General features: G+C 38.2%; 1 protein-coding gene across 1 annotated transcript in view; it reads left to right on the forward strand.

Moving 5' to 3' along the window:
• Nucleotides 1–16,715, forward strand: part of LOC137428920 (endonuclease domain-containing 1 protein-like) — a 78,043-nt gene that overhangs the window by 21,402 nt on the left and 39,926 nt on the right. Inside the window, exon 2 of the mRNA XM_078778690.1 lies at nucleotides 1,381–2,160. Within this exon, the coding sequence (XP_078634816.1) occupies nucleotides 1,412–2,160 (749 nt within the window). The 5' untranslated portion in view covers nucleotides 1,381–1,411. The remainder of the gene's footprint in view (nucleotides 1–1,380; nucleotides 2,161–16,715) is intronic.

Below are 16,715 nucleotides of genomic sequence, written 5' to 3' on the forward strand. Positions count from 1 at the left end.
ACATTCCCATCCACAAACTCCACCAGAAACTGCCACCTTGCCAAGTGGAAGCGTTGCTGCCATTCCATGCAATTACTGGTTGTGACAGTGTGTCACAGCTTGCTGGCCACGGCAAAAAGACAGCCTGGAAGGTGTTTCAAACACACAGCCAATTGTTGACAGATCTGGCACAGAAGATATCACTGAAGAAGTAATCAACGATGCAGAAAAGTTCATATGCCGTCTTTACAAGGTACCCGATGATGTGGACAGATGCGACAAGGCACGTGTAATACTCTTCTCTAAGGATTGTCCACAGGAGACTCTGCCACCAACATCAGATGCAGTGAGACTACACATAAGGCGCGCACATTACCAGGCTTTTATTTGGAAGTGCGCAACCATCGCTACTCCAGTACTCCCCCAAGTAACAGACATGGGATGGACATACATCGATGGGAACTTGGTGCCGAAGCTGATGACGCTATCTCCAATTCCTAAGGCGTGTCGCGAGATAGTAACATGCGGATGTACCAAAGGATGTATAAATGGCCGTTGCAGCTGCAGAAAAGCTGGGCTAACATGCACAGGAGGATGTGCATGTGCATACAACAGACAACTAGAATGCAGAAACATAACAGACTAAGATAGACAGATAAACATTTGAGAATGCCAATATTGAGCTATACGGTATTTATAAAGTATAATTACTAAAAGGCAGCCATTTTGGAACTTTACCCCTTTTTTAAATGCACTTTAGAAATGATTTAATATCATTTTTTTTGTTCTAAAGAAATTAAAAGTGCATTTGACCAGTGAAAGTGATGTACATAAAAAAATACACCCCAGAAATTACCAAAAATATGGCGGCCATCTTGGAATTCAACATGGCGGCGAAACCAAACTAGTTACAACTTAGGTAACAGTAAATTTGGAATCCTCAGTATCACAAACATGGGTATTGCCACTATTTTGAGCCTTCTATGTTGCTTAAAATTCAAGTTATGGCAAAAGATATGCTGAAAATGGCGGGCATTTTGTTTTTTACGATTTGAAGGTTAAGACTCCAAAATTGAACCGGTTAAACAGCATTTTTGAATTCAGCACCCTCGAATTATCCTAAAAAACTTGTTTAACCACTTTTAACATAAAATGCCTACACTATTCGAAAATTCTCAAATTTTTACTTGTCTATTATATTATACATACTTGCACCAGGTTTGACTGAGATCCCTTGGGTCATTCCCAAGTTATCGCGGTAACGACAACCTATCCGGACGGACAGACGGACAACCTGTAAACATAATGCTTTCGGCGACTTCGTCAGCCGAGGCATAAAAAACAAAAAAAAACAGGAGTACCTCCACCAGGTTATTAACTGTGATCATGTTTCCCACACAGAGATCTTCTGCTGCCTTGTGTGATCGTCATCATGAATCCCAACCTGCTTTCCATTGTCATCATCTTCAGCATGTCTCTTGGCATCCCAGCCATGGTGTTCCAAAGCTGGAATGAGGTACCAGCTGACTGTAAGAAATTCTTTTTGAATGGCATTCCACCGATATATAAAGACCCTGGACCACATGTGAAAATTATTTGCCAGAAGTATCAAAACCTGTTCCACTTTGTGACGCTGTACGATACAGGCAACCGCTCGGCCATATACTCGGCCTACAAGTTCAATCCAGGGTCAGGTAGAAGGCCAAAGAATTGGATGGTGGAACTCGGAGGTCTTGGAGACCAAAACAACCCTTGCAAATTAGGGGATGACATGGATAAAGCTGGAAATTTGAACACCACAGATCGATCGTGCTTGCCACTTTTTCAAGCAATCAATGAAGACTACGCCAATAATAGTAATTATGATAGGGGTCACCTGAATCCGGTCATGGCGCAAAATACACAGGTGGCTAAAAATGCGACATTTACACTCACCAATGTGGTCCCTCAGGTTAAGGAATTCAACAAAGTTACATGGCAAAATGCAGAGAAAGAACTCCGTGAGATTGCAAAGAACTGCCGGAACCGAGAAGGTGAGACGTTCGCAGTCACCGGTGCTATACAAGGACGTGATTTCATCGGCTGTGGGACAAAGTGCGGGAATTGGACACCGCCGTACTGGTCAGATCCTAACAACCGAGTCAACATCCCCGCCATGATGTGGAGCGCAGCTTGCTGTCGGTGAGAATGAGCCCCAAACCAATCATCTTCTATTTCTATCTTTACCTTTATAATTTTTAAATTATTTACCAGTAAAGGTATTTATCATGTGTACTCTTCCCATATTAATTATCGACTTGAAAGGTGAAGTTATCAGGTGTTTTTGAAAAGCTTTTATTCAGTTGTTTCCGTCGTGTTGATGACAAGTAGGTTAAAACCAAGGCAGTGCTGTCCCAAATTGGTTACGATTTAAAAACATGTAAACATTGCTCCCATTTGGTGGTGATTCTTAAAATAGGCCAAACATCAAGTCACCATTCTCAATACAGAATCGGTCCTACCGAGGAAGCTTATTACCTGCGCCACCGAAGGTGGACCAAAGGTGGAGGTGATGTTTTCACCCCTGTCTGTCTGTTTGTCCGTTTGTGAACAAGATATCTCAAAAGGTTGTGGACGGATTTGGACGAACTTGGTGGACAGGTTGGGTGTGTGACAAGAACAAGCCGATTCGATTTTGGTGAAGATCTGAATATGCATTCGGATATGATAATTATTTAATTTTAAGTGATTCTTCACCATTGAGAGATAGGGTGAAAAGCGAGATATAACATGATATGAAAAAAAGTTATGGACGAGTCATGAATAAACTTGGTGGATGAGTTTGTGAGGTGACAAGAACAAGCCGATTCGATTTTGGTTCAGGTCCAAATCCAGATCCAGCCCATCAGTGGATACAAAACATTAATTGTTCAGTCTGGCAGAGGTATTCTCTCTACCGAGGGTCGTTCTAGTTTGTTAAGGGTTACAATCCCAGACTGGTCACCATTCCCACCAGAATGAGAATGCAGGGATGGGGTGCTGCTGATAGATCTCATCCTCTTCACAAAGGACAACGTGACATCAAACATACACCGACTAATGCTGGAGGATGGGAAGCCCAGTTCAACATACATCCGGACAGGAAGCCCAGTTTAACATACATCCGAACCGGAAGCCCAGTTCAACATACACCCGGACGAGAAGCCCAGTTTAACATACATCCGGACAGGAAGCCCAGTTTAACATACATCCGAACCGGAAGCCCAGTTTAACATACATCCGGACAGGAAGCCCAGTTTAACATACATCGGATGGGAAGCCCAGTTTAACATACATCCGGAGGGGAAGCCCAGTTTAACATACATCCGGACAGGAAGCCCAGTTTAACATACATCGGATTGGAAGCCCAGTTTAACATACATCCGGACAGGAAGCCCAGTTTAACATACATCCGGACAGGAAGCCCAGTTTAACATACATCCGAACCGGAAGCCCAGTTTAACATACATCCGTATTGGAAGCCCAGTTTAACATACATCCGGATTGGAAGCCCAGTTTAACATACATCCGGATTGGAAGCCCAGTTTAACATACATCCGGATTGGAAGCCCAGTTTAACATACATCCGGATTGGAAGCCCAGTTTAACATACTTCCGGATTGGAAGCCCAGTTTAACATACATCCGGATTGGAAGCCCAGTTTAACATACATCCAGATGGGAAGCCCAGTTTAACATACATCTGGAAGGGAAGCCCAGTTTAACATACATCCGGATTGGAAGCCCAGTTTAACATACATCCGGATTGGAAGCCCAGTTTAACATACATCCGGATTGGAAACCCATTTTAACATACATCCGGATGGGAAGCCCAGTTTAACATACATCTGGAAGGGAAGCCCAGTTTAACATACATCCGGATTGGAAGCCCAGTTTAACATACATCCGGATTGGAAGCCCAGTTTAACATACATCCGGATTGGAAGCCCAGTTTAACATACATCTGGAAGGGAAGCCCAGTTTAACATACATCCGGATTGGAAGCCCAGTTTAACATACATCCGGATTGGAAGCCCAGTTTAACATACATCCGGATTGGAAGCCCAGTTTAACATACATCCGGATTGGAAGCCCAGTTTAACATACATCCGGATTGGAAGCCCAGTTTAACATACATCCGGATTGGAAGCCCAGTTTAACATACATCCGGATTGGAAGCCCAGTTTAACATACATCCGGATTGGAAGCCCAGTTTAACATACATCCAGATTGGAAGCCCAGTTTAACATACATCCGGATTGGAAGCCCAGTTTAACATACATCCGGATTGGAAGCCCAGTTTAACATACATCCGGATTGGAAGCCCAGTTTAACATACATCCGGATTGGAAGCCCAGTTCAACATACTTCCGGATTGGAAGCCCAGTTTAACATACATCCGGATTGGAAGCCCAGTTTAACATACATCTGGATGGGAAGCCCAGTTTAACATACATCCGGATTGGAAGCCCAGTTTAACATACATCTGGATGGGAAGCCCAGTTTAACATACACCCGGACGGGAAGCCCAGTTTAACATACATCTGGATGGGAAGCCCAGTTTAACATACATCCGGATTGGAAGCCCAGTTTAACATACATCTGGATGGGAAGCCCAGTTTAACATACATCCGGATTGGAAGCCCAGTTCAACATACATCCGGATTGGAAGCCCAGTTTAACATACATCCGTATTGGAAGCCCAGTTTAACATACATCCGGATTGGAAGCCCAGTTTAACATACATCCGGATTGGAAGCCCAGTTTAACATACATCCGGATGGGAAGCCCAGTTTAACATACATCCGGATGTGAACGCCTCACACATTGATGTCTTTTTCTTTTTTTAAATTTTTTTTGTATACAAGATCGAGGCTCGTGAAAGAGCTGACATTAATCACACAAAAAGTCAAACCTCTTGACTTTTTCTCTTGAAAAACGTACTACCTACCTTTTTAAAACAGCTGTTCACCACCATCTCTTATCTTCCCCCATCCAAAACCTTGATCTTTTCTTCCCCCGCTAATGTCACCCCAAATCCACTTTTTTGAAATACCAACTTCTTTCCTGGAAGTCCTTGGTGTCCTTGTGTTTATACGTCTCCCACCCCCCTCTACCCACGCCGCCTCCCCCCAAGCCCTCTCCCTCCCACACATTCCCGATGTCCCTGCTCTCAAATGTTGTGTTTATGTGCTTCCCCTTCTCTCCCCATCTTGTCTACCGCTCCCCTTTTTATATACTTTGTTTGTTTGTCTGTTTGATTTGTTTGTGTGATAAATGTTAGCTCTTTCACGAGCCTCGATTATGTATACAAAAAAAAAAAAAAACCCTGCCTGCCCTGCCTCGCCCTGCCTGCGAAACACCAGGAGGGTGGTTTATAGCAAGGTTGGGATTCACACCCAGCCGAGACAGCTCTGAAGTGAATGTGATATGACTAGCTTGTCATGTTTGCCTCCCTGTTATTTTCCCTGGCCAACTTTGGTCTGCAAAGCCAGCCGCCGACTGGGCATTGTGCATCATGCAAATCTTTCCTTGCACACCTGTCTTATCCACCGACAAGGCCTTCTTCCATAGGTTGATGGAGTACTGCTCTCCCAAAGTCCTCCCTGTAATGTTTGGTAGACCAAACTTGACAGGAGGACGAAGAGTTACACAATGAAGGTTGTAGCGAATGCATTTCGATTTACCCCCCTTCCCAATGGGGTCTTCCCCACCAATGGGGTTGCGTGTTGAGGTGTATATCCGTGTTAAGTTGCTTTATTGTGGCATATTTCCAAGGCTGCTTCGAATAACAAAACTAATGATAACAGCATAATATTAATGTTATTGCAAAACAATATTTATCGTAATAATGTCCCCCCTCCCCAACGTGTTTTTCCTCCTTGAACAAACGTTGAGTCAACGTTTATAAATAGCTTATCATGGCGTTTTGTGGGAGCAATGGCCCAACGGCCTCTACCAGAAGTAAAAATATTATAAACCACAAACACGCATGATTAGCTTTTTAATCAGTCGCTACTGCTGTTTAACACTAAACTGAAAGGGAGGAAACCCGGGATGTGTTTATTTACCAAGCAGCTAGCAACGCTTGCCAAGCTGGCCGGTCCTTATCAACGGTGTTGAATGGAGTGCTTGCTCGAATGCTTAAACCACTTGGTGAGCTCGGTAAATAAACAACCCCGCGCACCCCTCACCCCCCTCTTCCTCTCCCCGATGTTCTGGAGGCCCAACCCTAGATCTACTGTTATGTATACATCCCAGAGAGGAATGACCCTCCTTTCCACCCCCGTAGGGATAGTGTAGCAGCATAGCAAACCTGTTGTGCATTTTGTGATACAAGCACCAAAGTTGGTACACTAGTAGACTATCATATTATGAAAAGATCTGGATATTGGGCCATCTCAGATTCAGAGATTTGATTTTTGCAAGATTTCGATTCGATTGGGATCGAAGAGAACACCTTCTTCGTCTTCTGTACAGTGAAGTTGCCAGCCCTGAATTCTCTGGCTACATCTGGGTGCTTCATTGGGAGTGCAACCGTGTCCCTCAGGTGAACAGGGACCCACCTGGCATAGTGTGTGTGGTCTAAGGCATGGAACCATGGGACCAGTTCCGTCAGGGCATCAAGGTACGTCGTGAATGAAGCCTGCCGCAGAGAACGCACGTAGACCAGTACCAACATCTCTAGTTCCAGCACAGTTGCCCAGTACTGAAAGTTGGGAATGTCTTCTCCTCTCTGGTGACACCAGTCTTCGAACTCAGGCAGGTCTTCTGCATCATCAGCATATGTCATACAGTGGCGTTCATACGCACGGTGTTGCAGGATGTGCAGTGCCGCTGCAGTGATTTGATGAGCTCTTCTTGTGTGGGTGACGTGGGCAGCTCGTAGGAAGGAGTCGGCCGTCCCTGGCGTTGCAATCTCAGCTTGCAAAATCTGCAAATCTTGCAAAAATCAAATCTCTGAATCTGAGATGGCCCAATATCCAGATCTTTTCATAATATGATAGTCTACTAGTGTGCCAAATTTGGTGCTTGTATCACAAAATGCACAATTCTTTTGAATATTTGGGCTAAGCCGCCCCACTAGGAACGGGTGTACTCGTTTCTAAATACAAAATTCTACTTTGACATTATGGGGTATTTAATATTGTTGCGGTTTTGAGAACCCACACTTTTGTAAATAAATAATCACTTGTGTAAATACTTGTAAATAATTCTCATCATTAAAAGGATAAAGGTAGCACCCTAGATAGGCCACAGCAACACGTAGGACACCATAGGACTTGCAGTTATTTCATTATTATGTGTTTAGTTAAGGCTATGTTTCCAATAGTTGAATCTGCGTTGCGTCAATCAAATAAGAATAGGTCCCATTTCATTCCGTCCATTTTGCAACCCCCCTCTCCAAGCGATGCCATTACGCGCCTTGCCAGCAGCGTTCGCTGCGTTGAGCCTTTGTCGCTGCCTTAGCGCTCGCCTATGACGCCATTAACCATGCGGCTCGAGGAAGAAGGGGGCGGAACCCCAGGAAGAAGGTGTGGCCACGTCAACTAACCGTCAAGGGTGGAGCCGGTAAGCCCTCGCCAACCAACCAGGGCTGAGGTGAGCTCACTGTCGGGCGTGGCTTGGTGAAGCGCGTAGTAATCTTGGCTGGCGTTATAAAAGCGCGCGTGAAAGGCCCTTTTATGGACTGCGCGGAGGTCTGGCGTGCGAGGACATTTGTTAACGAACTCGGACTGCGTGGAGGTCTGGCGAGCGAGCACATTTGTTAACGAACTCGGACTGTGCAGGGGACCATCGTTATTGAAGGACTGGTTGGAGGTGCGCCTGTTGTGAGGGATTGCTTTTGATACGAAGTGCACATTGAAAGGAGGACAGTAGATGATAAATGTTGCTTCTGGGACACCTCCGTTTAACATGGGAAATCCCTATCTAATGTCATTTACCCCCCTGTTTTAAAAAAAATCATAAACACCTCTATTTCTCCCTCTATGAACCTATAATCCTTCTCGCCTTATGAACCTATAATCCTTCTCGCCTTATGAACCTATAATCCTTCTCACCTTATGAACCTATAATCCTTCTCGCCTTATGAACCTATGATTTTCTTCCTTTATGAACCTATAATCCTTCTAGCCTTATGAACCTATGATCATTCTCACTTCCATGTAAATTTTACCCTATTCCCCCCACTACCCCCTTAATATAGTTCCTTAGACCACTCTGCTAATGAGCCTATAAATATATTATCTCTTTCTAACTTTTTTAAGAGTTCCATTCTCCTATAGAACTCATCCCCATCAAGTATATTTATAAAGTATACAGGTTCCTTAACCTTTTGTTGTGAAAGTATAAAGTGGTATGTTTCACGGAGGGTTCTTGTTTGACCTCCTCCTCTCCCACATACCATTTTAAAATTATAATATTTATTATCCGATTGATAACCATTAAAGTTCTCACTCCACTCTAATATATTTTTCTTCCCACCCTCCATTACCCCACTTAACAAATGAATACGTTTATCCGTCTTGAGAACCTTCTGACCAGTGATTCTCTCAACCTCTTGAATCTGATATTTTTCACATTCGTTATGTTTTCCATTTATATACCAAGGTTGATTACACCTCCACTCTTTAGTCTGGTTGATACTTGGTTCTATCATTTATATAATAGTAAAAAAGGTGGCGGTAGCCCGTTAAAATCCCTAACCCCCCTTTTTAACTTATCACTTATATATATATATATCTTATATACTTATATAACCATAAGGGAGACGATCAATTCCATTTTCTAAAATAAACCTCTTATCATCAAAAGCCCCCAATGCTTTCTTATGTGTGGGCGGGGTCTGTGTGGGTGTGGTCTGTGTGGGTGTGGTCTGTGTGGGTGTGGTCTGTGTGGGTGGGGTCTGTGTGGGTGGGGTTTGTGGGTGGGGTCTGTGTGGGTGTGGCTTATGATTTTTTTTTTTTTTTTTTTTTTTTTTATTACTACTAATTAAATTAGCTAATCTGGGTGGATGAAAGTATGGATGGTTGTTGTTTAATGAATTATCAGTTTTGTTTTTTGTAATTCTTGTGAGTAAAATGAACCCAAGATTTCTTCCCAATTCATATCATATAATTTGTAAGTCCAAGGCATAGTATCCATTACATCAACGATTTTGAATAATTCATTAGTCCATCTCTTTGTATAACCTTTCTCAAAATGACTTTTCCATCTGTATATTCTTACAATATCACCAACTTTGAACTTGGGCTTTCTCAAATTAATCTCCTTTTCATATTCTAATTTTGTAAATGTTTCTGATGGTTTTGATTTTGTTGATGAATGAACTGTATTATTGTAATTATCTACAATATCCTGAATAAAATACACCCATTTTTGGGAACCGAGTTGTGTGAATTTTTTATATAATTTCTCTTTTAAAGTACGATTAAAACGCTCAATAACAACTGCTTTTCCTTCATTAAAGGTGCTGTATAATTTAATACCCTCCCCCTTAAGAAATTTCATAAATATTTTGTTATAGAACTCTGTTCCCTCATCGGTCCACAGTTTCTTTGGTTTTCTTTTACTTTTATTAAATATCTGTTGGAAGGCTAACTTCAGAGTATAACCTCTCTTGTTTTTCAAAGGAACAACCCAAGCAAATCTACTCCTCAAATCAATAACGGTTAAAGCATACTTGTATCCCTTATCATTTTTTAGTTCGATTAAATCAGCGGACCATATGTGGTCGGTGTATTTAGAATAAACTTTCCTTCTTTTAAACTTTGTGATTATAGGTTTATGTAATTCATCAGCCAAAAGCTCCTCAGTCTTGATGACATCATGAGAGCCTAATAGTTTTTTGAGGGTGAATAACCAAGGCCAAGTTTCAATTTAGCATTTATCAAATTTCTCACAATAAACCTATCAACTTTCTCTCTCAACGTTGGATTTTGTATCAAAGACAAATTATACAACATTTCTCTGTCGGCTTTATGTTTTTCAGTCAATGTAGTGGTTTTCCCATAAGCAATATCATGCTTCATACACACTTCATCAACCCTATTTGTAGGTTTAGACCAAGGTTTAGGATTGTCAGCCTCATCTAATCTTTTATCCAAGTTTGTTCCTGGGCCACAGAAAGAATACCCTGGAAGGTGTAATTCCCCTGGAATTCCAGTTGTTGTAAATTTGCTACCTGACAAAAACTTTTGTATGTCTCCTCCACTTTTAGGAGAGATGAATTGACACTTTTTAGAACCACACACTTGACATATTCCTTTTTGATAAACTCTATTATTTTTAGCTTTAACATAAGAGATATTTTTAGATTTAGTTTTCTTTTTACATTTGAGACAATAACTCATATTTATTTATGAGAAAAAGTTCTACATAGTGCCAAAACCTTTTTGGTTTTCAACATATACATTTCTATCTTGATTTTTAAAACATAAAGAATCCTTAGAAATGACTTCACTCTCTCCTCCATTTATTTACAAATAAAACTAACTAAAGTCAATAACACCAACATCATCAACTATATGTTGTATATCTGCGCTCTGAATTCATTATAGCAAATTTAAAAACCAATAAGTTCGGAAGAGTCATTAATTCTTTATTTTCCTCTTCAGTGCGTTGAGATTTATTTATTTGTCGTAATACCTTCAATCTTTCATTAATCTCAGGAATGGTCATATTTTTATATTTTTCCTCCCTCTCCTCCTCCTCCTTTTTCTCCCTTTCCTCCCTCTCCTCCTTCTCCTTTTTCTCCCTTTCATCCTTCTCCTCCTTCTCCTTTTCCTCCCTCTCCTCCTTCTCCCTTTCCCCCTTCTCCTCCTTCTCTCTTTCCTCCTTCTCTTCTTCAACTCCTTCCTCCTTCTCTTCTTCAACTCCTTCCTCATCCCTTGCTACCCTTGAGTTTGAACCCCAAAGAATATTATACATATACTCATCTGGATTTTGAGATATTCTTGTATCTATAATTATTTTTCTCATAATAGGATACCAATAAGATTTGTTGACGATTTCTAAAAGAGTTTTATATTTCATAACTTTGAGAAGTTCATTTTTATTTAATATTTTAAACAAGTCTCTATTTGTGGGTTTAACAATATCAGTATAAGGCCAGTTTTTAATGACAAAATTCCCATGTATATGCTCCAAATCATAAGGTATGTAATACCGAGCACCCTTTTCTTGTAGGTATCCTTGAATACAAAAATTATAATTCTCTTGTAGTCTTCTTCCTGCCATTTATGTATCAGAAATATATGTGAGATTAATATTATGACAGGTAATACCACCCCATCTTCCCACTACCAAATCGGTTTGTATTCCTCGGCTTTCTATCCTTATCTCATTACCTTCCTTCTTTGTCATGCGAACCATCGCTATACTATCATATATTTTTCTTTTCTTAAAATCACGTATTTGTTGTTTGCTAATTGTACTTCCACATAAATCCTTATCTTCACCAAGTGGATAATATTCTTCTTTACGAGACTGATTTAAATCATGTAGGTCTTCTATGTTTATTGAAAAAGACCAATTATACCCTAAATCAGACATATCATACCCCCATTTATTAATTCGCATATTAACTAAATGTCCTTCTTTATAAAATTCAATTGTAAGCAGGTAGTTAAATTCAATGAGGAAAGGTGTATGGTCAGTATAACCAGGTGTTGTGGTTGTAAATTTTACTTGTTTAACAAAACGTGCTGTTTTCTTTAAAAATATATATTGTGATAAATCACTTAATCTAATTAAGTCATTCGCATCTGTAGGGTTTGGATAATTGATTAATTTATAAGTATTCTTCATATTAATATTTTTACTTACACTATATTTTTGTCGTTCAGCCTGTGCCTTTGTATAATAATTTGATAAATCAATATCCTGAGAGGATTTTCCAAAGATAGAACCATCTTTTCCAACATAAGTCATTTATATTAGATTAAAAATGATATCATAAAAATTTTCATTATTGTTGAGTTTAAATAATACATATAAACATAATTGACCACAACATTTAGAATTAATTTCTTGAACTTGAAATGTTTGATAAACACCATTCTGTAAGAATTGTATTACTTCAACAGGTGGTGGCATACCATAACTATCAAAATAATATTTATCCTGACTATTATGAATACAAACCCAATGAGAACCATTCTGTGTGTCTAAATTCATAATAATATTCTTTGTATTCTTATTTATATGTATTAATTCATCTCTCATACAAATAACCACATTATCAATTTTTAGTGTTTTACAATACTTAGCGAGTTCTATATTTGACGTTGTATTCTTTCCAAATTGTTTAAACCATTTATCCATTTATTTATGAGAAAGATACAATCCATTACCCCGTTTAGTTAGTTTAACACCCGCTTGAGCGATAGAGGAAAGCATATCTCCAACTAACAATCTAGCTTTATCAGGTAGACTTTCAAGTTTTTGAGCAAAATCTACAATTACACCACTTCCACTAATTTGTTTCTCCAACTCCTTGTTATGTCTTTCCAATTCTTTTTGAGCTTTTAGTTGTGCCTTCCTTTCGTTAGCAGTTTTTATCGCTGCTGAAATACCACCAGTCAATGCTCCCGCCGCACTTAAACCAGCAAATAAAGGAATTAGAAATGGGAGAAATCCTCCTCTTGACTTGTCTATTGAATATTTCTTTAACATAGGTTTTGTCATTTTAATTTTAAGTGATCCAACATCATTTAGTGTTTTCACCTGCTCTCTTGTGAGTAAAACATCAATTCTTACAGCTCCTTTTCTTTGAAATGTATTAACATTAATAATACAAGGCTTTTGATTTTGAATACAAGATGTTAATTTATCAAGATTGATTTGATTAACATATACCCCTACCATTTATTTATGAGAAAAAACCTATGTGATATTAATCATAACACCATTATCTGTATTAATCTGTAATTCTGTTTCCTCCAAAAGCAAACAATAAGCATCAACTTCTTCATTCTCTCCTCTTTCAATGTATAGAGAAGTATCCACTCTATTAGACTTTATAGTTTCCTTTTGAGAACTCAGGTCAATTGTGTAGATTGTATAAAGTTTTTGAAACGCAACCATATCCAAAATAGGTTCATTATTACCGTTGCTTTCACACACCTTTTGGTAAGACTTGTAGGCTTCCGCATAATCATTTTTTTCCCAATCAATTTCCAATCTATCTCGCGGATAAAATGTCCCATCAAGAGAAACCCGAAGTTGTTTCACCTTAGCATTATCACTCAGGGCATTATTCTTATTAGTACCGTCCTCTCCATCTGGTTTCTTAAAAATGAGCCATAGGTATCGTGGCTTTCCTTCAAGAACACCCAAATTCCAAGTGTAGGTAGTGTGTTCCAGTTTAACGTGTTGACATCTTCTTTTAAGGTATGATACATTTAGCGGTTTCTTTGAGTTAAGTCTTCTATTTAACATCTCTTCCGTTTTAAGATTAGGAGTATATTCACTAATATACCAACACAAATCATTAATAACAAATTTATTATTGTCGCCAAAAGCATTTTCAACCCCAAAAAGCAACCTATTTACATTATCATTCCTTTGTAGTTGAAATCTAATTTTAAGCCCATACAAAACTTTATCATAATCACAAAATCCAAATATACCTTTCAGAGGTACTGCTACCGTAAAACTATTCTCTGCTTTTGCGTCATCATTATACATTGACTTCCTTTGACTATAACCAGGGTCTGCGTTTGTTCCTGTTGACATATCAGGAATAAAACCTTCAACAGCTCCCTTACCCATTCTATCACTAAACGAATATAGTGTAAATTTCATCATTTCAGATGTAGCAGAGACATAATCAACCGCTTCAACCTCTTGTGTTCCAATATACAGGCGGACACTGTCAAACATTTTCCAGAAGAAATCATTTACGAGTGTAGCATTAGTATTATTCGCAGCCTTAGTGAATTTAAATTTACACAGCAAGAAACTATCAGCTATATTCAAGTAAGTTTGTTGATTATTTATTTCAAAACTTTTTGTTCCATTTGAATTCCAGTCTGTTCCTGTTATAGCATTTACCTTAAAATAGTCTTCCTTTTTAGTGGAGTTTGAAATGATAATCGTATCATCCAAATCATAGATACTATCAATCGCTTCCATACTTGTATTTATATAGCATTAAAATTGTTGAAACCCTGACCCAAGTATTTTAATGATTTTTTGTCGTTCTTGTGAAGATAGTTGAGTTTTACCTTTTTTAATTTCTTTGATTGCTTGTAATTTATGAGACTCCTTTTGAGCATCTTTTATACTCTTTATAGCACCCGCAACTGAGCCCACGGCAGAAGCAGTTGAACCAATTAGGTCTTTATGTTTAAGGATGGTTGAACCAATACCCATTAGAGTATCAATTATCCCATCTCCTTTATTTCTAAATTGATGTCCCACACCCCGTTGTCTCTTTGGTTTATAGTATCCTCTCCCAAGAAACATACCTTCACCCTTATAGTATGGTGAAAGGAACATCCCATCCCCTGTAATTATTTTATATTTTCCCAACTCGTGTTTTCTCACAATAACCATTATTTATTTATTGAAAAACTTCACGTAGGTGAATTCTGATGGATATAATTTCATCATTAAAGGATATCATACGATTATCTTGGTCGGTTATCCTAAAATTTACTCTGTATATGGTTTTTCCTGACACAGGTAAATAGACAAGATTTTTTGGTTCCATATTAAATTTATAACCAATCGGGGTTGAGTATGCGCTGAATGAAAATATTGTATTTGTTCTTATTCCATCGTTATAAGCACCATCAATCAAATCACAATGAATTAATACTGAATTTATACCGGAGGATATTTGAATGACATTATCACTGTAAGACGTCCCGTTAGTTTCAACCTTTTTTGAAGAGAAACCCAATAGCTCTCTAAACGATTTTTCAATGGTGAAATCAACTTTATAATTATTTTTAAGTTTAATAGTTGATTTTGAAGTGTGTTTTTGAATATCTATTACAATATTTTTTGGTTCATCACCTTTTTCTTTCATAAGGCGAGAGACTTCTGAAGATATTTGAGAAATCTCGTAAGCACCGGGTGAAACGGTTATAGTTTTATATCCACTTCCTGGATTATAACTAAACTTGTTGTTTTTCTCTGTGATATTAAACAAGGTATTATAAGTCTCCATTGACAACAAAGAAGCCTCATATTCTTTTTTGGGGTCAAGTTGTAGTGGGTAAGGGAATGAAGCTGTGTAATCACTCGTTGTGAAATTAAAACTAAGAATTGTGCTTCTCATCTTATTTAATATCTAATAAAATATCTTTGTATTGACATTTATTAATTATTTTCATATTCATCAACTGATCTAAAATGGCGGATGCTTCATTAAAACAATTGTTGTTTCCAGCCTTCTTACTACCTAACAACAATAATAACCTATTAACTAATTGTGATGGGTCATTTGGAAGAAAACTAACACCCGAACCAAGCTTACTTAAAGCATCAATAATATGTTTCTCCTTCTCATTCTTCTTACTTTTACCAGCAACAGAAACTCCATAATCAAGTGTGTTTAGCAACTCAATATACTCTCTATCTTCCTCTCTTTCCATTTCAAGCGGTTCATCAAAATAAGGTGAATTAGAATGTCCATCTTTTGTTAGAAGAAACATTAATCTTGGGGTTAATTCAACATTTGGTTGGTCAGAACTTAAGAACACCAATTTATCATTAAATATCAATAACTTTTCTTTCACAAGATGGAACTGTGCTGGTTCTTCTGTTGGAATGAGACCTGCTCTGGTTTTTGAACCCTTCAAATATTCATTGTTTTGAAGAGCTTCTACAATATAATTGGAAAGTTTATTTACCTTCTCAAGATGCCGAAATAATCCTTCATCATCATATTCTAATTCTCCAAGTTCTTGCTCTGTCATTTGACTAAAATCTTTGAGCATTTGAAATTTTTTTGGAGTAAATTCTACCATGGGAACTGTAGGTGAAATCGTTTGTTGAGTTTTTAAAAGTGGTTTAAAAAATTTCTCTTGTTTTCTTTCAAAGGCTTCTTCACCAGTTAGTTTCTGTCTCCTTTTCTTCTTTATGTCTTCCTGTTGCTTTACAACTTTTGAAAGCAACTCTTGATGTTCTTTAAACTTTCTTACTCTTTCTTCGGTATTCATTTTCTGTATTTATTTATTGAAAAATATCATTTAGTATCTCATCTTGTTTCACAACAATATATTTATATTTTCCGATCGTGTGTTTCATATTATTTTCAAATTCCTTCTTACTACGTAATGTAGAACAATTATCTCTCCAAAAATTATTTGTATCTATTGAATTTAACTTAAATAAAATAAAAGTATTAGCATTGTTTCTTATTGAGCGCCGAGGGAGTTGAAAATATGACTGACTAAGATAAATACAATTACAAGAAGAATGTCTCCCTCTTGTATAGTAGCTATCCATTACTGTTTGGTTTCTCTCATTAACACAATCATCAAAGATAACGAGGTTCTTTTTTGATTTATCTAAATCTTGAGGTGAAGGTATATCATCCGTATTATCACTGAGAATACAAGTTATGGGTTTTAGTTTTGATTTTGATTTCTGTGTATCACAAAATAATTGTATTATATCATCAATATTATAATCATTTAGTTTGTTTTGAAGTTTAAATAAACCGATAATGTCTTCCTTTTTAAGACCCGCATTAAAACCCTG

This window comes from Myxine glutinosa, chromosome 1 (assembly GCF_964187855.1).
Source record: "Myxine glutinosa chromosome 1, kmMyxGlut1.1, whole genome shotgun sequence".
NCBI classification, from domain to species: domain Eukaryota; kingdom Metazoa; phylum Chordata; class Myxini; order Myxiniformes; family Myxinidae; genus Myxine; species Myxine glutinosa.